Here is a 26055-nt window from a genome sequence, read left to right as displayed (position 1 = left end):
GAGATCATATCAGGAGTGGCCTTGGTCTGTGGAGAATGATCGGGCGTGCTTGTATATGGCTTCATCGGCAAAAAGCTCATCTGCAGTCACTGTGGTGAAAGTGAGTAGAGGGGGCAAGAGGCATTGGACAATGCTGTGGGATTGGAAAGAAAAAAAATGAGAAGATGGAAGAAGAAAAAGAAAGATGGAGAATGACCTCTGATGGTGATCGGAGAGAATAAGACAGACAGAGAGAGATGGTGATGAGTTGTGCTAATGATGAGAGTCTCTATTCAGTTCTCAGAGGAGGTACAGCCTTGGGCACCGCCAGACGGCCATATTTTTGCAGCTGTTTCTCTGCTCTGACCTGCAACCCCTCAGTGGAGGAATATAGGAGATATGTGTGAACCTGCTGCTCGCCTGCCTGCTGAGGGGGTAATTTCTGCATCTGGATGGGGGGCAAAGGTTAGCGCTGGCCGGTGGGAGGGCAAATGAGCGAGTTAGAGCCGGAGAAAGCGCTTGCATCCAGACAAGTGGAGCACATCTCCCTTCACGGTGTAGTAATATATAGCGTGGCATTATCCTTCTCCTGCCTTCAGCGTCAACAGTAATACAAAACATCACTGACAGTACATAGAGTGGATTTGGTATGTTTTTGTCAAGTGACATATATACTGTCTGTCTTCTCTAAGGGTGGAATTGAAAATGGCGGTATTGTAATAGCACTCTGCCGGATGAAGCACAAAAAGCACTCGAACGAAATGATATTATAGCTTGGAGCTACCTCGCTACAGCTCTCCCAGGTTTTGTGTGTGTGTGTGTGTGTGTGTGTGTGTGTGTGTGTGCGTGTGCGTGTGTGTGCATGGTTTATTTTCTAATCAGAGTGTGCGTAGAAGGTGGTGGGTGTCGGTGCCTGGGTATGGCCCCGGGCTTCTAGCTGTTGTAATCTCTCTCTGTGTTTCTTAGCCCCTGACCCAGGAGAATATCTATGAAAGCACGGAGGGTCTTTTTCTGCAGTAAATATGGATGGAAAAGTAATAACAACCACACAAAGATACACAAACATTCACATTTGCTGTATGACAAAAAGATACTAAGCCCTGCAGCTTTTAAGAAACGTCTCACAGCTTGAGTATGGGTTTTTGTGTGAGTGTATTGAGCGTCTATCAAAGTGATGTGAATGTCAAAACGGGGGAAAAATGAGGCTTTAGACATCAGTCTGTGGCGATGTGGCCTGAGCGCAACCTTTGTGAACCAAAGCTAGGTACGCTCCTGTAGGTGAATGCATTTGTCAGCACTTATCTCAGTATGCAGGCTGGACGCTTCAGTCAAGGCTCCCCACTAATCTTACCGACAAGCAGTGTCACCCTCCAGTGAATAATATCTTGGGTGGGAGAAGAGGGTGCACTGTACAAAATATCTCTCCTCACCTGTCCTTGCCCTGCCACCTCTTTGCTAAGATGCCGGGTGTCTGTGCTGTCATGTATCTGCGTCGGGAGGAGTTTTTGTGTAAGAACATCCGCACACACACACACACACACACACACACACACACACACACACAGAGGCAGACCTCCCTAATGGTTGCTGGCACAGGCCTCTCCTTCCAATGTAGGACAATCTGCTTTACAAAGTAACTGTGTGGGTGTCTCCTTTGTGTTTTTATTTTGGCAAAGACCTCCACTCTCAACCCTTTGGCTGTTTCACAGCGCAAGTTGCAACCTGACACCTTCCCTTTTAAGTTGGAGGTGTTGAAACAGTGCCAGCTGAAAGAGCTGTGAATTTGCCATGCTTTGCCCCCTGCCTGCTCCTTCATTCAAATGAGCCCACTCCTCTTGATATTTGGAAAATAAATAAATAAATAAATAAGATACGTGGAGGCAAAGCCAGATTAATATTATTCAGATATGGGTTCTTTTTAGCCTGCAGCCGGATTGATAGATGTAGCACTTGCCAACAGAGGGGTGTAAATGTAAAATATATAAATATTAATAAGCGAGTAAGCAAGACAGCAGAGTTTGGGGCCTGCTGGAACTCCATGGGAGGTGAGATGTTTTTTAGTGGAAGAAGAGCTGAGTGTTTCAGGGGGATAGAAAGGCAATTACCTTACGTCTGTCGGCTGATTCGGGTCTGAATGCCTACAGGGCCTCGAAGTCAGAGCAGAAGTTCAGTGTCTTGACAGCAAGTACATTTAATGATACACAAATATCAGATTCAGTCCACATAGATTAACAGAGAAAAACAGTCATGTTGTGATTCTAATGTAAAAGCACTCACTTGCCTTATGATCCCAGACATGCGGTAGTTCAGCCCACGGAGGCACCTGCAGGCTACAATGGCAGAGAAACATACTTAATTGAGGCGAGGCAAACGTTACACTGAGGGGGATGAATATTTCAGTTGTGTGTGCTTAACTGTGGGAGGTTGACCTTTATGACATTGTAGTTGGTATTAGATACTAGATAAAGCATGTTTGGATTGGTCCCTCCCTTCATTTATTTAGTAAATGTTTCTGTTCAGGGTGTTTTCTTAGTATTAGCATGCCTTGAACCAACACACAGGGCATAATCCCTTCACCAGCAGTGTGTCATCTGTTTGCTTGCTTGTAGCCGTTTGCTCATCCAGCCCATTCTTGTGAACATCTATATCTCAATATTTTAAGAATGCCTTGAGGGAATTTCTTTAAATTTATCAGAAATGTCCACTAGGACTCAAGGATGAACTCATTAGATTTTGGGGTCAAAGGTCAAGGTCATGTTTCCCTTGCATTCATCTCATACTTGTGAAGGAATCAAGAACACCTTGAGGTACTTTTGTCAAATTTGGTGCAAACATCCACTTGCAGACAAGAATTAACTCATCAGAATTCGGTGGACGAATGCCAAAGGTCAAGGTCCCGGCAACCTCACAAAACAGAGTCAAGAATTCATAAGCTCAGACTTTACACAAATGTCTAACAGGGTTTCATAATAAAGTTCTGAGGTCAAAAGTCAACTGTGACATCAAAATGCTCTGCAAAACCACTTCTACGTCCATTACTCAGCACCATAAATCAGGAACAGAAGCATCCATGATTTTACAGACATAGATGTAAACTGTAAGTGCCACTTGACTGGTTCGCGGAGCCATACAACTGTGTGGTGGTATTTCTAGTTTATTTTTCTGTTTCTACATTTTGTGTATTTATTTAAATTGCAGGGCAGGGATGCATTTACTGTGACACTCCGTGCAGTATTAGATTAGATTACACAACCTGGCACACGCACCTTAATGATGCACCTAACGTGTGTTTCTTTTGTCACCGTTCTGTTTCAAAGGAAATTGATTCTGACAGAATCCCATGGGTGCTATCAGCAATGAATGGAAAGGAGCAATTAAATCCAACGGCATCTTGAAAACAGCAGGCTGTGTATGGTCCAAACCAGGCTATGATTTTAACCAGCAGGAGTTCTGTTTGTAATGCAAATACAGACAGCCCAGTGGTGGCGGCTGTCATGCCCATCCTGGCCAGGGGGTCCACCACTCTGGATCCAGCTAATTACCTTCGCTCTTATAGGGCAGCCCTGCATTAAAGAGAGAAAACCTCTACCTCCTCTGTATTCTCTCCTATTACCCCTGTGTAAAGGTTTCATTTGAATTCATGTCACACAAAAGTCCCACTCTGTATCCCGGTGCATCCCCGGGATAATTGGCTTGAAAGCTTTCCCTCGTCCTCCACCCCGCTTCCCCTTGGTCTAAATAAATAAATAAGAAGACAATGGCTGCGCAGCTTTCTGTAGAGAGGCTAAGAAGAGTGAATGAAGAGATGAGAGAAGCCTGGAGCGCAGGGACCAGTTATCCTCTCTTATAATCCCGGCCCTCCCCACCATTGTCCCCAGTACTAGGTGGCATTTACATAAGGACCTGTGGTGCTGCCCTTAATTTAGCCCTCCTCAAGCATCTTCAAACATCCTCCAACAAGCTCAGTCCTTTTATCCTTCAGAGGAATCATGTGTCCCTCACTGTGGCTGGACACTGAAATTCCTAGAGTGCTACTCCACAGATTGGATTTATTGTAGATCAAATAGAAATAGATCTGTTTGAGTACACACAGCATGGGTGAGAGAGCCAGAGCAGCCCCCAGTTTGTACCTTTGTACAACAGGTAGGTATTATGTATGTTGTACGAAGCTAGCTAAGCATGTTTGAGTATGTTTGTGCTTTCCAGTTTGTGTGTCTGTGTGTGACAATGAGTGTGTTTCGCTGGGTGAGAAGCTATCTCTGTGATAAAAGGCCTACCTGAGGCTGATTAGCTACACAGCCACAGTTGTTCATCAGGCCACCCACCGATTTTCTGTCCGTTAGCACATATCTGATTGTGTGTAAGTGTGTGAGTGTGTACATGCTGGCAAAATGAAGCAGTGTTGCACCCCTGTGTGCTCTCACATGTGAATGACACCAGGCTTCAGGGCATTCTGTCTCTGTTTGTTCTGCTACCTCCACAGGGACCTCCATTAGCTCCAATTAGCTCTCACTTGTGCTTGCCTTGTCAGATGAAGCCGCGCATCCCATTCAAATAGCCACAGTGAAAGCTGCGTACATTCACACAGTGCTGCACACACATAATAATACACGAGGACACATTTTAAACATGGTGGATTTAAACATTTCAGTATTTAAAATTCAACAGCATGCTACACAACTGCACTCTTCCTGAACTGTTTCCTCCTTTTTTCCCGCAGTGCTGCGAGATGACTTCAGACAAAACCCGACAGACGTGGTGGTGGCAGCAGGAGAGCCGGCAATCCTTGAGTGTGTTCCTCCCAGAGGCCATCCTGAACCCACCATCTACTGGAAGAAAGACAAAGTGCGAATTGACGACAAGGATGACAGGATCACTGTGAGTACTATTACCATTGTTTTAATACTGTGACTTCATAAGAGGAACTACTCTCAATGTCTCTAACTTTAGTTGTAGTCTCTGGACACAAGGGAAAAAAAGCTTTTCTTTCTTGAATTGTCTGCTAACAAACTCGACAGTGTTTTAATGTGTTGGAAGCAGGTGAGGGATCATTCCTTCATTACATTAATGCATTTAGGGAAGAGAACTATAGGGATAAAATTGGAAGACATTGGGAAAAAAATCAAAATACATATAATATTTATATATTTAAGGATGCCTTTTCTGTCTTTAGATCCGAGGAGGAAAGCTGATGATCTCCAACACAAGAAAGAGCGATGCTGCCATGTACATCTGTGTGGGTACCAACATGGTCGGAGAGAGGGACAGCGAGACAGCACAAGTTACCGTGTTTGGTAAGCTTTATTTGTCCAATTCCCCTGAAACTTTTGTTTCTCCTCAGTGATGTATCACAGTGATTTTTACATATGTCACTGTATATTCTCATTTGCTGTGTAGTTCTCAGCATGTATGGCAAGCTCAAAAGTTGAAATACTGTCAGGGCAAGTCTTTTCCCAGCTCAATTTTAATTCCTGATGATCGATATAAAGACTATAGAAGAGATTGCAGACAATCACAGAGCTAATGAACACACTAAGAGAATGACTGAAGTAAACACAGTGTTTATTGGCATTTTCACATATGAACTCCTGTCATTTCTGGAATCAGGTCCACAGTTTCTCCTTCACACATGTAGCACACTACAGGAGATTTTCTGTGTCAGAAGCTTTCTCACTTACTGGAAATACTCCGTTTGGATTAGGTGAGGGGTGGCACCTGGTTAGAGCATCCAGGAGGCACGACATTACACAGATTACACCATGGTTATGTTTGTAATTTAGTCTCCTGCCATTTCTTGAATTAATCTGATGATTTCGGCCTCAGCCCTAGGTGACAGAAGTTCCCGTATCTCGTCATCTATCCAGACACTTTTTTGCCGTCTTTGTGTAAATTATCCTTTTTCCTCATCCTCAGATGTCTGTATTTTTCCGGTTTTGAATGTGGTGCTTGATAGAAATGTCATCAACAACCCACTTGCTCACTGTGAATTCTCGGCTCTTTTCACACATGGGCTCAATCTAACATTACACGGACTTTGTACGAGGGAGCTGGCAGGATAAAGTCTGTTTAATGTCTGATCCTAATGATTTCGACATTTGTGTTTTTACATTCAGCTCCTCTGGATAATGTCTAGATGAGTTTACTGTGCATGGTAAATGGGATTTAAAGAGAAATAAGGGTGAGTAGAGAGAGGGGATTATTCTGCAGAAAGATTTCACTGTGTGGTGAATAAAAAGTATGAAAAAAATACTTGCGCTGTAAACTCACAATCACACAAACCAATTGCGCCACATTATAAGGTTATCTATTTCTATCCTCTGTGCCCATCCTGCAGAGCGACCAACCTTTCTCCGGAGGCCCATCAACCAGGTGGTCCTGGAAGAGGAGACGGTGGAGTTCCGCTGCCAGGTACAAGGAGACCCTCAGCCAAACGTACGCTGGAGGAAAGACGACATTGATGTTCCTCGTGGGAGGTATGTAGATCGACAAAATTATTCTCAAACAATGCTTTTTTTCAAGAGAGAAATGTTTATTAAGGCAGGGATAAGGTGTGTGTGTGTGTGTGTGCGCATAGCACCGATGTGACAGGCTGCGCTTGCAAAGCAAAGGAGCTATGGAGGCATTGATGTCAGCCTGAGTGACTGTTTCAAACTAATGATAACTCACACTGCCAGCTCTCACCTGGCGTGGCTGCCAGGGGGCATTAAATAGCTCTATTAGGCTGTACACAATGCATATTACACATTCAGGATAAAATGACTCCACCCTTGGGTGCTCCAGCAGACAGCTCCCACAGCCATAACAGGAGCAGACAGTGTCAAGGAAGGGGGTCTGCATGAAGACAAACAGATATTGAGCTAGACAATTAAAACTGAGTGACAGGTAAGTGGGCAGGGAGGCTGAAAGGTAACAGGAAAAATATGGCACGCTGCAAAGCAGACAGGTAGAGAAGGAGAAGGATAGAATGACAGGAGATACAAAGAGACAGCAGCTGACGTGGCAGGATTCTGTGTACAGGTGCAGCTGTTCAGGTGAAATCTTGGCACAGACACCTAGAAGATAATCACTGCCTCCCTTAACCCCATTCAGTGTGTGTACCCTCGCTGACATGACACATGCACTCACTCACTGTTGCGAAAACAGACACTGATGGGAGAAAAAAAGCTCTTAAAGTCTGTAATTTAACTAGCTCCATTGCCAGCTATAGTCTGGTTCACTTCCCGTAAAAAGCCACTGATGACATAGTGATACTGTTCTTTTTTGGGTCTCGCGTGTCGGCCTGTTGCTTCACGGTGAGTCACTGGACTTGCAGTCAATAACAGTGTCATTGTCAGGAGTGGACTTCAAAGAGACCAGCGTTGTGTCCCCAGCCAACAAGCCAGTCACACACTGCTTGGATCACCTCATAAAATACACACTCAGTGGACCTGACATCTCTCAAGGCTAGCTGCAGAGCCGAGCGTGGGCGGCTTGTTTGTGTCTGATAAGGATTTGGTTCACTGGGCAGTTCGACACGAGCGCCGTGCCAAAGCAAACACATAGAAGTATTTCACTCATGTCTTTGATAGGGAGTTGGCTCTGGAAATGAGTTCATTTTGTACACTAATTAACAGATTTATTACGAAGTAGGATGAGTGTCATGTGCCTGCGTCCTTGCGCACTGTATCATCCCTTTGAAGTTCGGCCTTATTTGGATGTGGAAAAAAGCTGAACACATGAAAAAAGATACTGCCAAAATTAATAAGTGATAAATATCGCCGTGTTTCTAATTACAATATGGGAGCTTTTGTTTTCCTCGCTATATTTAATTCTCCAGTTTTGCTTTGAAGCAGAAAGCAAGCATGAAAACTGCGATATTCTAATTCTGACATTTTCTGTTGCCTTTGTTTTGCGTGCCAAAAAGAAGACTCATATTGTTAAGTGAAGAACTGTTCCAGCGTTCTCTGCTGCTTATCCTCACTTAATAAACATCAAACAGGGCTTCTCTCTGACTGACAGAAGAATTGTTTAAAATCCCACGCAAGAATAGTTTCCAGTTTGATAACTGGCAAGTGCTCGGATGAAGAAGACATGAAAACAGCTACTGTAGCGCAGCCATCATGTCATTACTCTGTGGGCGTCTGTAGCTTTATCACTAGTGGTCTTCACCATAGGAATGAAATGCGACTAAAGATCAAGCACTTCTATATGCAGCGGGGAGTGATCTTTGTTTGCTCTCTATCCAAAAAGGTTACACTGTCCTTATTATTATGGTAAGCTGTAAAAAGACAGACTTAGTAAGAGCGCTCCCTCTTTACCATCAGAGTGTTTTAACTTTCCTTTGCTGGTCCCTTTACATGTGCATGCCTGTGTCTTTCTGTGGGTGTTTGCGTGTGTGCAAGTTTTATACTAGCAAGAAGGGAAATAGAGCCTCAGCTGAGTAAACAGGTCTTTAATATGCTCAGTGGCTCCAGCAGCCTCCAAGGCAAACACATGCACACACTGGCACATAGACATAAAGCACACCAGGATGGCACCGGCTTCGGTCTCGGTGGGATGGAAGAGGAGATAGAGACGGCACAAGAATGGTTTCAATTAGAGGACAAAGACAATAGTACTGTTATTTTACCTCTGTGGGTGTTTTACTGTGTTTGGAAAAACTAGATTAAAACCACCAAACCAGTTTATAGGTCATCTGCCAACAGGCTTTGGTACTGTTTAAAATTATTCAGTACAAAATGATGAGAAATCCCTAGACACATCCCCATAAGATCATTCAAGTTACATGTCAGAGTAAATAGCTAAAAATGTCAAAGAACCTCAAGTGCATTACTACTGAAGGTGCAATAATTATGATTAGGAATTTGATATTTTTTTGTGTTAAGAGGACATTTGCTTGGGCTCTTGACCTCATTCTAAATAAGAAAGTATTCAAGTTCTTTACATGAGTTGCTTTACCCTTTGAAATCTGGACTGACATCCATTTTCTTGTGCTGCATTCAGATACCTTTCACAAGCATTGAAACCTTTTAAATGTGAGCAGATTGGCTTGATTTCTGTCAAGAACATGGGAAAAGAGAAAATTAGCAACTTGACAGGAAATGTCTGGCAAATTGCAAAAATTAGTCAAATTTGGTGACAAAATTAAATGAAATTTAGCTTAAGAGAGAGAAAGAGAGAATTGCATCTAATCAATAAAAAAAAAAAATCAAGAAAAGTATAAAATGTATGTATTGTTTTAACTTTAATTTAGCACTTTCTACAGGTCATTTCATGTTTTGTTTTGTTTTTTACTTTTTTTAGGATAATTTCAACATATTGTATTGTAACTTTTTAATAACATCTTGCTCATATTTGGATATTTTTTGTTAAGTTGCTCATTGCCTTCTTTCCATGTTTTAAAAAGAAATCAAGCCTATTTGCACAGGTTTTAAGGGTTAAAGCACTGTGTCATTCATTTTTCTGTTTGCACACTTGCACATTGTGCAAACATAACTTAGTACTTAACCTTAAATCCTGTCTGTGGTACACATTTGCAGCTATCTCTGTTTCCAAAAAAGTGATTAATATTGGTGACATTAGTCATCCTTTTAGACTGTATTTCACCCAATGCCAAGTCACAGCAGTGATTCTCAATTTGATGCCACATACAATGCTGAGTGCCATGTTCTCATTCACAATAAAAAGTTATTCATACTAGAATTTTATTTTATTTTCTGTGTTTTTAATGTAAATAAGACATAGTTATACGCATCAAAATCGAGCTTTTCTCGACCCACCAGGTACCCGTGACCAGGGTTGGAAATTAGATGCAGCTTCCAGCCAAATGCTGGTAAAATATACAAGTGGCTGCTAGATTTGCTTCTTCACCTGCCAACAACAAAACAATGGTAATGTATTAAGTGGCTGGAAGATTTTTGAGACCTCTAGCCACACTGACAGGTGAACAAAAAGTTAATTTAGTTCAAAGTGTCATTGTTTTTTAATGTTCTGTTATCAATATGTGTTATCAAAAGGTTCTTTCTGATTTCCTATCATACCTTTTTAGTAAAGGAGGAGCCTGGAGTGTGTGAGATGATGGTGTTAAATACATGTAGTCCACCACACATACAATTAGTTATAGGAAGGCAGACCAGCCAAGACAGAATAATTACCTGTAGCTGAAATTAGATCAGCCCATTTGTTGAGCTCCCGGGTTTTTATTCTCATAATGGCTTTTCTTTTTTACCTTCATCATCTGGGCTCACAAATAGGACCGTATGTAGCCATCAGGTTTGAAAAAGAAGCTTTTTTTTACTTTTTCTATTGTCACACACATTTCTAATCTGTTTGCAGAGCTAATGAAAGTCTGTCTCTGAGGATGGGACTTAAATTATTACAGGACCAATAAGTGTGCTGTTAAACCGTATGTTATTGGAGCTTTAATTATTACCAGGGTTGAAAATTCACACAATTGCGCTCCAGGCAGGATTAAAATCACTGACCAGCACATGCAATATTGAAATCAGCCAACCTCCCCTAGAGAAATAAATTTGGTTTGAATGGAGCTTTTCTTTTATACTAATATACATAAGATTAGATTCAGATGGTGGAGTCGTGTGTCTTCCCAGGGGAAAATCTTTGGCATGTGTTGTCAAGCAGCTGGATCGTAGCATCTGTCTCAAAATACCATGGAAACTGTGATAGTTATAGCTTATTTAAGGTGTAAAGAGAATAAGATTGTGACATGACCAAAAAGTTTGCCAGCCACTAGTAAGTCTTTAAGAAGAAGAAGATGATGCATTTGAGTGTATACAGTTACTCAGTTTATCCAGTTTTGTGAATGTTTTCTGTGTTATCAACTGCCATAATCGTTCCCACGAACGGCATCGGACACAGATCAGTAATGGAGTGTGTTTTTTTAGTTCTAGCTTTCCAGCTTGGAAGCAAAACAATTGATCTCAGGTCGCAGACCTAACAAAGGATCTATCATGGCATGGGTAGCAGCCAAAAAAAATGACAAACAAACATCACCTTCAGCAACATTTTCTAACATATGTTTGTGTCTTTATGGCATTTTCACAAACATAAGTGAAGCAAAGACAAGTTTAACTGTAATGTAGTTGCCTTTAGCGCCGATACTCTACTGTCACTGTTAACTTCATTTGTTTTTTACTAGTTTTAAACAAGTGATTAAAAAAACAATCAAAATAACCCCCATGTATGCGGCTTATGTTAATCACTGAGACGGAACGTGTTGACAGAGAGATGTGTGTGGCAAGTGGCGGTTAGGTTACTCACCTTTATAATTTCTGTACTGCCCGAAAGTGTTGGCACTTGCTCCACAAACAAGGTATGAAAACATGCCCGTAAAAAGTTGCATTTGGCTGCTTATTAAAATTGCCTGACCACTCCTTGTGTTCATACGCATCAAGGCAGTTTAATTCCTTTAGTCTTTCGGTTTGCTTCTTTCGGTTGGGTCTGTTGCACTTTTTGTTGGACTTCAATGCATTTTTTTGGCAGATTGCAATACCAACTTTTAGGTACATACCGCCACTGACCGCGCCAGATTTCTGTTTACCTTGGACATGCGTACAATAAAGAATGCCCAGAATGCACTGCGCCATGATGTTGTTGCTTAATTCTCTATAGGCCCGTTTCTACTGCAGGAACGTGGGGGTAGTTTTACAGGGTCTCACCTGTTGGTGTGTGTCTCCACTGCAGGAAACGTCCCTGTAGGACAATTTCTGAGAACTTTTACAGGGGCGAAACAAGTCCCGGCCTTGGGGTAGGTACATCAGTGCGTTCCCAAAAAACTGCTGGGTGGGATGTCAATAAGACACGCGTCATTTTTAAACTTGCGTTCATGTTATAATCAGAATGATGACTTTTCCACTGGGAAATTTCACATGAACGGCCTCTCTTGTCAGAAAAACAATTCGGAGATAATTTTATGACAAAAGTTGCTGACTTGACGTCATAAATGCATAATTATGGCGAGCGAAAGTCAATGATTGGTCAAAGGTAAGAAACTTTTTATTAATTTTCTTATGGAAAACAACTATTAACTTCTTGCATTACAGTGCAACCCATATTTTTTGTAGCTTCCATGTTGTTCCCATTTTACGACCTCGAAGCACATAAACACAACAAAGTCAGAAGAACAATTTCCCAACTCGGAAAATCTGACCTTCCGACATCACAGGAACACAACATAAAAGACAGCAGAAGAAGGAGAAGAATGATTATGTCAATACTGGTTTCCAGAGGGTCCTACCGGGGACCGACACTGCAATGGAGACACAAAGGCTGTTCCTGTAAATGTTTCCGCCTCCTAGGTTTTACCCCGAGTTCCTGCAATGGAAACACACCTTATACGGTGCATGGTGTATTTATAGTGCCTGTCAATTCCGAATTTACATCCTCCACATTTGGTTATGCTTAAACGCACCAGTTTATTATTTGTAAGAGTGTCTTCATTTGGTTTAATACCAGATTTATATCAGTCTGTCAAGCATTTCTGCAAAATCCTGGAGAAGGAACACAATAGCTTCTCTAAAATCAGAGAGCCAGGAGAGCAGCACCACAGAGCTTTGTGTCTCCAAATGGAGGAGTTTCTGCCACAGTCTGTGGATCCCAGTGCAAACTTGGGCAGTATGTGTTATCTCCGACTGGCTACCAGCTCAGTGTGTGGCCCACGTCTCAGCCTTCTTTGGTTTCCCCCTCCCTCTGCTCTGGACCCTGGTGCCCTCTCTGCCTTATCAGAGCCCTTTTGGTCTTGAAGTCTATCTGTATTCAGGCCCCCTGTCCCTGCTGACCTCTGCAGCAGCGCACCTGCACAACATTCAGCAGAAAAGCCTTTCTGTCTGACTCAATCCCTTTGTGTGTGTATGTGTGTGTGTGTATGAAAGAGGTGTGAGGGTCATTCTATTTGAGAGAGTTGTTAAAGCTAGTGTGACAGGAGTGCCTGTGTTATGCTGACCATCCAGTTTCAGTGATTTCTCACCTCCGCAGCTCAGCAAAACGAAAAGACGGCGGGCTATGGTTCCTGTCTCCATTACTTCCCCTGATATATAAGTGGATACATCTGGTATTTATGAGAGCGCATGTGTGCGGGGGTTGGTGGGTGGAATGGCAGTGGGATGATCAGCAGTATTTTATCTTGAAGGTTTATTGATACTGTGTCAAGAACAAAGACAACCCAATAAAATAATAATCCACATAATCTATCCAATATCCAATAATTCATCATAAATAATATATAGAAATGTTGACTTTACATTAATCAGGACGATGTGCAGCTGAGCATTCATTATGCATCTGTGCTTTTCTTTCATCTTCTTGAAAAGACAACAAAAATACGTCTCTACTCCAAAGAAAGTACAAATGACAACCTCAGTATGTACATCTTTCTCTGTGCTTTTGGTGTTTGTGCACCTTTTTGTTCTTCACACACACACTCACAAATAGAGAAAGAGTGGCTTCCAGGCACTGGCCAATGAGCTGTACTTTTCTGTTTTCTTTTCTCTATCTGCAGCATTTTGCAGTACAACCATGCTGTCTGCTCCAAACCACTCTGACTAAGCAACACTGCTGACATTTTTTTTTTGGCACTGGAGAGGAGCCACTCTTTTTAAGGTCCAACATGCAGAATTTACAGATACATACAGATATATTGGCAGAAACTGAATATAATATAATAAGTATGTTTTCTTTGGTATATAACCACCTGAAAATAAGAAATGTTGTGAATTATTTTTTTCTCCCTTTTTGCATTGGCCAGGGAAAGTTTAAAGCCCATCTGTGAAGACAGTATTGAAAGACAAGGATTTTTTGTTGGCTTTTTTTGTTTTTGTGGTGTTTTATTTAGTTTAACAAAGATACAAATCAAAGTTCATTATACAACTGTGTGCACTTTTCGCTGTCCTCCCTCCACCCCAAGGTGCAAGTAATGGAAAAAAAAAATAGTAGTCATGAATGAGTAAGAAATGTAAAAAAATGACATAAAACAATGAAAGAGAAAAAAAATTCAACGATATACATGATTTAAAAACGACTTATTCTTTTGTTTGTTTGTTTGTTTTCTCTCTCTTTTTTTTTTAAATCCAAAACTGCTTCATTCTGTGTTTTTATTGGTTTAAATCAGTGGGTCAATTTTTCTGTTTGTTTTGGAGAAAAGGAGACCTCTGCAGATAATTTGGCTCTCCATAATAACCTCCTGGATGACAGGATCAGAAATAACGTGAGCGCACATCAACTGGTGCTGGGCAAGTTGCCAAACCTGGTTTTAATCATAGTACAGTGTATTTTGGAGAGGGAGAGATCTCTCAGGATAATATGGCCTGACTGTACACCTCCTGATGAATGAACACCAGGAGAAGTTTCAGCTGGTTGCAGTCTGCAGTCCTCACCACTAGATGCCACTAAATCCCCCTAAATCTCATGCACTGCTCTTTTAAAGGCAAGTTTAGAATTCATTTGCTTTCCACAAACTCTGGTCCAACCATCCAGGGTATAAATGTGGCTGAACTTATGTTTGATTAATTGGGATTAGGTGTTGAAAGTTAGTCGGACAGATTGGAAGGCTCTGACCCCTCTAAGGTGTGAAAGGCTATGGCTAAAGGCCTTACAGAAGGGAGATGAGAAGTGATAGTGGTTAATTGATTCTCTCTCATGGGTGACAAGACTGGGACAGGTAGACTCCAGCTCTTTTGATCAGGATGCGGTAAAGTAGCAGTTAGATGGTGTGAAACTGGAAGAGACTGTCAGAATGAAATGGAGCAGAGAGGGGACTTTGTGTCAGAGCGGTCAGCCCAGAGAGCAGCCTGGAATTAGTCCTCTTGCTGTATCTTGAGTCTGACTCATGTGCTCAGAGTTGGCACACAACCCTTCTGCCTACTGACGGTCCCATTCATGTGCACACAGAGGTGAGGCAGATAAGATCCTCTCAGGTTGAGTCATTTTGTGTATCATCCACATAGGCAGGAGATACGATTCTGTTAATGTGGGTAAATTGGCACAAGTCTGAAGGTGGAACATGGGTGAGTGTGTCCCTGACAGACACTTTGCAAGGCAAATCCTCCACAATGATCTAAAGGATCTCTGAGATGTAATACGTCTAAAGTGCGTCCAATAAAGTTGTCATCTTTGCATAGCTGTCTCTGCACAGCAAACACATCAAGTTGACAACCCAGAAAAATGCTGCTTTGTCTTGGCATTTGCTTACATTCCCATCACTCCTCATCTCCCTGCATGAGTGGATGACTCTGCACATGTGTGGATATGTGTTGGATGATTGCATACTTTGTTCTCTGTTCAAGTGTGTGTGTACAGTGTGCCTTTTTTCTAGTTAAAAAGTGAACTTGGCTCTTGTATCCGTTCCACAGCCCTTGTACATATGCAATTACATTCCTCCTCTAATAGAGAACAGAGCTCTGCCCCGATTCAGTCTCAATAAAGAGCTACTGTTCCCTCTCCGTGTGTACCAACATGTGTGTGTGGCCACAACTGCCTCTTATCCCTGAGTTTTTCCACTCATCTTGTCATCTGGGCTGATTCCATATAGGAAGTTGATTACAGATTGATTGGGCTCATGTTTCCCACTAATAAGTCATGGACCAGCCTGAGGTTGTGTTTTGAGAGATTGATGGAGACGGGACCAAGAACAATAAGCATGTTGTCCAGTGTGTGCGTATGTGGGTTATCCACAAGGCAAAGCATGTAGATTTCAGGCTGTAGAAACCTGTATGAGCAGGTGAACTGTTTGTGTTGCCCTTAGTCATCGCAATATCTGTAACACTGATGCCTGCTCTTAAAGATATACTACTCAGGATTTATTAATATACAGACTCACACAGAAGTAATCCCCCTCAGTCATCACTTATTACACTGTAAGTGTTTGGTGGGGTATTTTTTTTCTCTCTTCTGCCTACATATTCTTATTTTCTGTGCTCAGGCTGTTTATAGGTATATACCCCTGTATCGCTAAGGTGAGGTCGGGGCTTTATAAAAAGGGAGCAATCAGGTGTCAGACCGTAAGCAGCACACATCCAAGAGACACAGTGCAGAAAAATGCAAAATATAGCTAAATGAATGCAAAACGTGAGTTGGCTTTTACTTTTGCTTTAATAGGTGAGCATGCTTACAAACAGTCATCAACAATCCTACAAAGTATACCTTTAACATTAAGTGAAAGAGCAAAATTAAAGTCCAAGCATATAGCCTCCTGCATTGGCCCAGAAGATCCTGTTGTGGTTTGTTATTATCAGTTCACTTCATCTGTCCACCACTTTGGTCCAGATTGAAAATTCTTAACTATAAGATGGATTAGGCTGGATTTTGAAATATATATATTAATATGAATATGAATTGGATTTTGGTGATCCTCTGACTTTATATGCGGTTATCTGTGAAATATATTTCAACAACTATTGGATTGATTACCATGACAGTTGGGTGCCATGCCATTGTTTTGACGGCCCATTATTCTGAAGCCTCAATAGTCAGAAGAAGAGAGTATATTTGTACAACAGCCCTTTTTCCCAAAAAAGAAAAAAAAAACGGCTGTTGTTGTGAAGAGCCATTTCTCTGAAGATTAACTGCACACTCTACCAAACAGAAGCACCTGGCTAATTAATATGTAGAATGACATCACCAACTTCATCATCAACCTCCCGCTATGGCAAAGGCTTTACCCGCCCTACTCTGCCTTAATTGTCTTACCCTGATATTCCTTCCCTAACCTTAACCAAAATCTAACCAACCCAACCAGTGATGGCAGCCAGTACTAGCCAGTCATAGGCAGAGTTGGGTGGGTCATGCTTTTGCCATAGTAGGAAGCTACAACATCATTCTGCATAATAATTAGCCATGTGCTCCAATACTGGAGAGTATTGTTGGAGAAACACCCCTTTGGAACAAAAGGTGTTTGTTTTGAGAAAATGGGCTGTCAGACAAATGGGCTTTCAGTCCAATGGGACATTTTTCGGATTACTGAGGCTTTGGTATTAGGGACTGTCAGAACAATGGGAAGTCCCATGACATCGGTAAAGACATTCGTGTTACAGAAAGGATGAATCCTAATGACTTTGGTAAACCTGAAACTTTTCATGTTGTGGCAACATGAGGTCAAACATTTGAGGGTATCCAAGACTTTGCTTCATGACTAAATATTTGCAAACTAATGACATTCCCAGCTGCACTGTTTTGCGCTAATTAGCAGATGTTGACATGTTAATATGCTAAACTAACATGGTGAGCATAGCAAACCTTATCTTCAGCATGCTAGCATTGACATTGTGAGCATGTTAGCATGCTGATGTTCAGAGCTGGTTCGGGTAAGTTGTTGCTTGTTCCCTTGCTCTTATTGTGGTTCGTTAGGGAGTCATAGTGTTTTCCCTAAGCCCTAACTTGTCCCTGCCACTCCTCACTCATCTCCACATCCTCTTGCAAGTCAGTAGTTCATGTTGAGCTTCCTATTATAGCTGGAGGCACAGTATGGGAGGATGCTCTCTCTTTTAGCTTGTTTGTTTTTCATCTGACAACGCGCTCATCTCAAAAGGTGCTGTCTCATTCCTTTAGATGCCAATCATTCGGTTTCAACAATAAATGCTTTATTCATGTCCTCCACCATTACCTGAACTGTACATCCCCTCTCTGTAGAACAAAGCATTCAGTCATGACTCAAATAATCATTATGGCTCTTTAAATACCTGTGTGGAGAGGAGGAACTGGCAGTCAGAGTTGAGGAATGTGCTTCTATAAAGCTGCCTTTGAATGCTGCTCAGGAAATGTCATAACAGCGGGTGAAAAAAAGACATGGATAGACAGGACAGATTAGTTTTGCAGCTGCTGGTGGCAAGCAGCCATCAGTACACCTGATGGTCGAGTGGAGGGGTATTTCCCACTCGGAGGGAAATGGACCATAACATACTGTTACTCCAAAGTCACATTAGAAAGCATTGTTGTAAAACATAATTGGTTGCCATATCAAATAGTCCAATGTATTATCCACAGTAAACAGTTATCCACCTTCATGTGATCAAACCTCACAGTTTAACCTGCTACTTTATTTTTTGAACTATCAACAATATCCCTGAAGAGACCAAACCTGAAAATGTATCCATCTAACAAGTATCATCCATGTGGGTGAAGCCAAATCATCGTATTCCTCTGTGCCATGGAGCTGTATTGTCATCTAAAAGCTATTAAAAACACATAAAAGAGTCATAGTGTTGCACCAGGTGGCATATTTCTTCATTACAGTGAAGAGGAACTGTTGTAGTTTGTACTGAAACAACTCTGTGACTGCATTTTCAATCTCTGAAGAGTAAGCTCCATGTTGGGCAGACATCCCTACTCTTGGTTCTTTTATGTGTTTTTAATAGTTGTTGGACTACAAGTTTGGAGTTTTATGGCGCAGAGGCATAAGCTATAATAAAATGATAATATAATATCAGGCTTGTCCTTTAAAGCCCCTGTGTGGATTTGAAATGTTCTGACTTTGGAGACTTTGAATGCTAGTATAAAAAAAGACACTGTGGCAGACTGTGGTTCACACATTGAAAGGCTGAAGGCAGCACATAGACTGCACCAATTTCACCTTTATTGTAGATACTTTTTTCTACAAACCAACGCGTTTTAAAGGAGCAGTGCATAGGATTTAGTCGTAGAAAGTTGCAGATTGCAACCAGTTTAAACTTCTCGTGAGCCCCGGTTAGAATACCTTCAGTGTTCATTGTTCAGGAGATTTTCACTGTGGGTCGAATTGTCATCAGAGGTTTCCTCCTCTCCAAAACAAACAGTGATCTAAACTGGTAAAAACACTGAATCAGCAGTTTCACATCACAAATCAGTGCTTCTCCTATGCTGTCCAGCTTGTCTGAGACAGGTTGCTATCCCAGTACCTGCTAAAGTGTGCTCACCTTTTTCTGTGATAACGTAAGGTCTAGACTTTCAGGAATATTTTATCAAGAGAAGAATTATCCCTAGAGGTTTCTTCCTCTCCAAAACAAATGGACCTGGTGATTTAAAACACTGATTAAAGCAGTGTCACACTAAAAAAATCTACAATATAGTCCAATATAGATATAAACAGCCCATTTTAAGGTAACAAAAACAAGACAAGTCTGAATTTTCAGGTGATTATACACTAAAGAAAATATACTTATTATAATATATTCCATTTCTGCCAATGTATCCCCTTAAATCTGACACACCAGACCTCTAAAATATTCTATAGTCATATTAAAATTCCACACATGGGACTTTAAAGGGGCAAACACAGTGTCAAGCTCTCATAGAGTGGCCCTTTATCTGTTCATCTCAACCCTGTTCTCAGCGTCTGTGAGTGACAGACTGTGGACAGCAGAAGGTTGTCAAGCTGACAGACCACCATCACACTGCCCCACCACCCCCGCCAGCTCACTACTCACACACTGTCGGGCCAGCACCCCCTTCAATTACAGACTGGAACAACAAACCAGTCCAGCACTATCCCCCTGTCAACTGCCATGCAATTCATACAGGTCTAGGCACACATACAGCCATCTGCAAACACATAAACACAAACATTTGACTACTGCAGTGGAATTGAAATGAGGGCCAACTTTGCCTTATTATAGTTGCTCTATTGATTCAGAGAGTTGCTTTACAATGAGATGGTGTAGGTCTGTATGGAATTATTGCAACCATGCATCCATGCACGCATCGGAGATGCACAAAGACACATACACACACAAAGAGAGAGAAACATCTCATGAATATTGAACGAGTTTTGAGGGTTCCAACTCAACGCACACCTCACTGTGTACTGTGTGTCATTGTTGAATAATTGATCCTCCTCCTTGCAATTCCATTTATCAGAATGAACAGTTGTGCCTATGTGTGCCTCTCTCTAAGAGGAAATGAAGTTTTCACGGCCACAGCTGAACAGGCATAGGTAAAATACTGAAGCACATCTTATTGTCACAGGGTTAATGTTTCATCTGAATCTACAGTATTTAATGGTGCACACTTCAATTTCATGATGTTATGTCTTTGTTGACAGGTATGAGATCAAGTATGACAAGGACGATTACGTGCTGAGAGTGAAAAAGGCTTCCATTAACGACGAGGGCACGTTCACCTGTGTGGCAGAAAACCGCGTGGGCAAGCTGGAGGCCTCCGCTACTCTCACAGTCAGAGGTAAGAAACACCTTGCTTCTTTGTCATGTTTTCACATTAGCAAACACATGACCACACTTAGAGAAGTCATGGACCAATGAGGTTATTTTTCCTGTACACTAATATGAGTTTTAGATTGGCATTTTACCCCATAGAGTCCCCTTTACTTAAATGGAAATGCTGACTCTCACAGCAAAGAAAGATGTAGACAGTCTATGAATCTGTTTAATTATTTACATTTCCAAGTGCAGCGTCGACACACTCTGCCACCCCCCCCCCTCGTGGTGGTCTGCTAGCCACGCTACCCCTCCATGCTGTAACCACCCAGTCAGCAAAGCCATTTCACAGATTACTGATGCACACCGCCAGTCCCACACCTGGGGTTTGCAAGGTTAATAAAAACATTCAAACCATAATTTTCCCTCTTTTCACCACTCTTCTTCCCATCAAACCCTAGTGTTTAAGGTCTCTGTGGAGCACTTTACAGCAACACAGGGGTCCAGAGGGAGGTAAAACAAGGTCTGGGTTCCCTTTTTGGAAAGGAAATTTGTGAATCCTAGTGTTTGGCTCGAGGGTAAGGACACATACAGCAACACAGAGGCAACACTGGGAAAACCATCTACCAACCAAACTACCTGCACCATCTATTCTGCACAGAGAGTAGGGTTTCAGAAGCTCCAATCTCTGGATGAAACCAACATGCTGTCTTCATTTTAAAATCTTTTTTGCTCTCTCTCTTCCTCTTGCTCTCTTTTTTCTGCTCTGTCCATCAGCACCAGTGATAAACACACCCACGCCTTGCTATTGCAAACACATCATCCATAGAATAGTGGATTTCATTAATGCAGACAGCGAAGGTCCAGTAGTATATTTGTCTCTGATGAGTAAAATTGGTACTTAATACAATTGGAGATTTTGACCAGCAAGTGGAACTCACACCAGACTGCCTTCAACATTCAAGTGTCTGATGCTTTGATGTTATCAATAAAACTGTCCATCGGACAGTGGACAAAAGCTGCTGGATCCTCTCTGCCATGCTTACCCTGTGCCAGAAACGTGTTGGCCCCAGTGCGACATGCCATTCATTCTGACTTTGATTTCTTTTTGTCTTATTTTATTACGTTTGTTCTGTTTGTCTTTTGTTGTGTTCTATGTTTGTGCGTCCGTGTCTTAATTTGTTTCTTTTGTGTATCCACTCCTCCATTGTTGTGTCTCCAGCTCGCCCTGTCGGTAAGTACCCATCCTTCTGATTTGATTCCATTCTGCATGCCCCTCTCCATACACATTACTGCATTTGACTGCTGCTTGACAATTAGTTACCATTGCTTTAATGTTACTGTATGTAACTAAAGCAGGTGTCACATTGTGTTGTGTACCCTTAGAATTATTGTTAGCAAATAGTTTGGTAGTCTGTAGAGATTTTTACGGCTCTAGCTGGATTACTAAAACACTAATGGCCTATCAAACCAAGTCTGTTTATTTAATAATTATGACTTATTTTGTTTGCAGCAAATCAGAGACCAAGCTCCAAGGGAACACTTTTTTCATATAACTATAACTATATTTGTCCACACTTGTTTTTAACTTAATTAAATAAAAAAATAAGTAATTAAGTAAAATTTACTTCAAATAAATGTCAACAAACTTTGTCATTATTGATGTGACAGTATTCAGTCTATACAAACATCAACATGGTGCTGTAATTGAGCAACTTGCCCGAGCAACATTTATTTAAAGCATTACTTAAAGGCATACTATGCAGGATTTGTTGCTTTCTTTTAAACACAATATTCAAACAAAGCCCCTCCCGCTTGGTCTAACAAGACGTGAATGAGACTGAATGAAGAGAGGAAGCGGCATTGACAAGAATAAAGCAGTGAATCAGAGTAATAAAACGTCATTTTCTGTTTCTCCTCAGTTATGTTCTAAAGTACATATAAACACACCCACACCTCTGTGTCTGGCTTAACCTTGCCCTCAATCAAAGAAACACGTAGACCTGTAGCTTACATCCAGTGGTGGAGACAGTGATATAGGCTGGTTGTTACATTTTTCATAGAGTGCTGCTGTTGCCTGGGGGCTATACACCACTGCATAAATTGTCACCTTAGAATTATAAGGTTGTATCTGGCATTTTTGTCAAAATTAAGTTATTTATATAATCCTGCTCTTTGACAACTTTATGTTTTTTTAAGTTATAAGCATTTTTTAAACTTTTGTTTAGAAAAAAAAAGTTAATGTCATTTACACTATTTGTAATGCAAAACTTTAAAGCTCATTATCTCAAAATGGCTCAGAACACAGTTGACACTTAGAAACATCACGAACAAACCACAATAAGAAGAAAATAAGAAAATACATGTAGAGGACAGGTTTTTCTGCACATACAGACACCACCATAGTGGCTCATAAGTTATGATTGAAAAAGGATTACTTTTGTGTGAGTCTGTATATTATTTTATAGGGAAATTCTTCATAGTATGCCTTTAATAGATCCTCCAGGGTGCATGTCACAATGTAAACAGCTGCCACAGAATATACCAAATAATTGTCTTTGTGCACATTTTTTTGTAGGTTTATATTTGTATCACTGACAATTACTCAACCAGTAACTGATGGAATTGGTGAAGGCTTCAACGACACTGTCACACAGCATAGATTTTTCCCTACATTCAGTCAAAGTTTCTGTTCCCGTGCAGCTCTAAACTGAAGGTAGTTTGTAGACTCCGTCCTTTGATGACTGAGTGGGCTGGCAGTCTGATAGTCTCAGACACTGTCATCTCATATGGTCCAGGACATGTTTAACTTGCAAGTCTTGGGGCCATCTGTGAATTTCTGGAACTCAAAGCTGAGATCTGTTTGTTTTGGACGAATGTCTCTCCTTCTGAGCCCTACAACACAGAGCTGGGAATCTCATTGTATTTCCCTGTAGATTGGGAGAAGGTCAAGGCAGAACCAAACGAGATACACTTAAGATGTTGAATTGTGAGAGGAGGTGAGTGAAAATGGGCATCTGGAGAGGAAGGTGTGCCTTTGAGAGTGTAAGCAGAGAGAATGCAGGTACAAGAAACATGCGTCAGAACAAAGAAGGGAGAGGAAAAGAATGGCAGAAGTGTGTGTCGAGACGGGCTCGACTGGCAGAAAAACCCAGATACTGCCTCAGTGGCAGGACTTTGGTTGCCAAAACAGCAGTGGCTGTTCTGTTATTGTCAAACTGTCAGCTTTCAAGAAGACAGACGAAATTACATATTCACATTGCCTGTGGGAAGAGACAGTAATTGCGTCGACTTGTGAATAAAATATGATTGAACGTGGGATTTTTAAAGGGAGAAAGAAATGCTTCCAAGTTTGTGTGTCTGGGTGCACTGTCTGTCTGTCTGTCCGTCTGTCCGTTTTCACCCTGACTGCTGTTATATGTCAAGCCCTCTCCAAACCAGGCAGATGTGGTTGTCATGAATTAAATATGGGTGCCTGATCATGTGTTTCCTTAGGAAGGGACAGGAAGGAGCCTCTCACATGTCATTAAGAGTCTCTGAATCAAAAACAGGGCCAGTGTGAGTTAGCCCCCTGAGCCAAGCTGTGAAACTGTCACACACTGACTTCCTCTTGATTTGTCTAAGGTTTTGATCTGTTCTTCTCAGTGGGCCTTGCTCTCCTTGTTTAGGTCCAATCCCCTCACATTTCCCAAAAGTATTTTATTCCTTTTCCATTGTATTTTAAAATATAGGAAAAGGGGCATTAAAGTAATGCCACAGGTGTAAAATGAGCACAAGATTTATCTCAGGCCACCAGGAAAAGCTGGTACTTTATTCAAGTCAAACAGTGGAGTTGAAATCAAACAGTCAAATGCTATAGGAAACATACTGAATTAATTAGGGTAACTCACTTACAAAAATCATGATGATGCAAAGTTGTTAGTTACAGTAAAGATGATTTAAAAACAAATTTATTTCTTTCATTAAGTTTTGTGAAATAGCTGAACAACAAATTTTTGTTTTTTACATCCAGCTGAAAACAATCGAGTGAAAGCCAATTATAAACCTCAAAAACATTCATATAACATAATCCTGTTTGACAGTTTTCAACTATCAAAATGAGTTTGGTAAACTCTTCGCTATAAATTAAATTAATTTTTATGCAACTAGGGACATAAGAACAGAGAAGACGGAGAAATTGACATACCCAAAATACTTTGTTTTTTGTCCACAATACAAAAAATGAAAATACACCACCTAAGTTTTTCCATGGCCACAAATATTCCCATTAACATGCAGCCATGCACACTCTGATTAAGAAGCCCAGTCGTGTTAGTTAACATGTCAATATAAGGAAAAGTGGAATGGCTGGGTTTTCCGGCTGCAGCAAACTTGTACTTTGCTGCAAACACAGCATCATTCTTTCAGTCCTACAACCAAGTTCTTAAAAATGTTTGTGTTTCGATATCTATGCAAACACCTGTCAATATCCAATTCTTTTATAATCTTTAAAATGGTTTTGTTTCTCCTCCTGAGCAGAAATGTGGGCTTTTCCTTTGGGCATGCATTTCTACCCCTTAGTTTGTTTTGTGAATTGGTTCAAGTACAACGAATCAATGACAACACACAGAGCTGACTCTCAACAGACAAAAAGGTCACTGTCAGAAAGTGTAGTAAAACCCCTTATTAAGACGTATATTGTGAATACGCTGCATAAATGTCCAAGGAATGCTCATTAAACACAACTAATACTGGCATATCCCAAGTAATCTGAAATTGCTACATTTGGAATAGGACCTATTTCACAATATATATACAAAATATGTTGTTAACCTGACAAGTATCAAATTCAGACTACTGTTATATTGTGAATATTAGTGGAATATTAGTGTGCATGTAAACGCAGTCAGTGATGAGGAAAGTGTGAGAACAGACAAGGATGGGCATTGCAGTGATAGGGACCACCAGTCTGTAAGGTGTTAAACCATATTTTTAGCGAGTAGTTAGTACTGTAATGTGTGGGATGGAACAGAGCAGAGGAAGTAAAGGGAGGGAACTGAGTCCTTGCCAGAGCATGATTTAGGAGCTCTGTATCAGGCCCAGCATTGTGAGAGCCACAAGATATCCAAGCTGCAGAAGGCCAAACGGGAAGGCAGTAAATCTGTAGCCATCTGTACCATTCCCAACTGTGTGTATCTTTGACAAATACACACCCCCAAAAAGGGATTACATGGAGAAACCAGCCAAATGGGAAGAATTTGGCCTTACTGGAACCAGCTGGCTTGTCAGGGAAAGGACTTACAAAGAAATCAAAGAAACAGACAGGGTGCAAGATGTTGCATTGAAACAATTTAGATTCTTTTGTCATAATTTTTTACAATCTATTAAAAATTTTTTGCCTAGAAATTGCCTCTACTACCTATTGTCTGCACTTCAGAGTCTTGAATTTGTTCACTTTCATTATCTCTGCAGGAAGCATGTTTCCTCCTGTAAGGAACTTGTCGTTGATATTTTATCTGGGGACTAAGACCCAGAGTGACAATCACAGAATAAACAAGTAGAGGTCTTGGGTCACGCAGTAAATTATCGGTTAAAGGTTAAAGTTCAGAAATTTCCAGAGAACTAGTTTTGCAGCTGAGATAATTGTGTTGTGCTATTGTGCCTGTTATCAGAATATTGCATCTGTGTGAGAACTGTGAGTCCAGGTTACCGGTAGTTCATAAGATAAACTATGTACTGAGACAGTTTTTTTCATAAGAACCCCACACAGTGTTTGGGAACTTAGGTCTGGACATTCTCTGTCTCTCTGTCTCTGACATTCTCTGTCTTTCACACACTTGAAATACTCATTTGGTTTAGGTGAGGGGTGGCACATGGGGAGAGTGTTCAGAAGGCAGGACATGATGTGGATTACACCGCAGTCATGTAGTTGGTTTGAAATTTGTTCATAAACAATGGAGTCTCTTGCTTATCCTTGAAT

The 26055-nt window shown here is 41.2% G+C and overlaps 1 protein-coding gene across 2 annotated transcripts in view; it reads left to right on the top strand.

Moving 5' to 3' along the window:
- The window catches only part of robo2 (roundabout, axon guidance receptor, homolog 2 (Drosophila)), a 350439-nt gene that overhangs the window by 258257 nt on the left and 66127 nt on the right, over positions 1 to 26055 (top strand). For both annotated transcript variants that reach the window (XM_042486274.1, XM_042486273.1), the window contains exons 3-7: positions 4700 to 4857; positions 5153 to 5273; positions 6314 to 6452; positions 19985 to 20121; positions 21319 to 21330. In XM_042486274.1, the coding sequence (XP_042342208.1) occupies positions 4700 to 4857; positions 5153 to 5273; positions 6314 to 6452; positions 19985 to 20121; positions 21319 to 21330 (567 nt within the window). The remainder of the gene's footprint in view (positions 1 to 4699; positions 4858 to 5152; positions 5274 to 6313; positions 6453 to 19984; positions 20122 to 21318; positions 21331 to 26055) is intronic.

This window comes from Plectropomus leopardus, chromosome 5 (assembly GCF_008729295.1).
Source record: "Plectropomus leopardus isolate mb chromosome 5, YSFRI_Pleo_2.0, whole genome shotgun sequence".
NCBI lineage: Eukaryota > Metazoa > Chordata > Actinopteri > Perciformes > Serranidae > Plectropomus > Plectropomus leopardus.
This window is presented reverse-complemented; position numbering and strand designations above follow the sequence as displayed.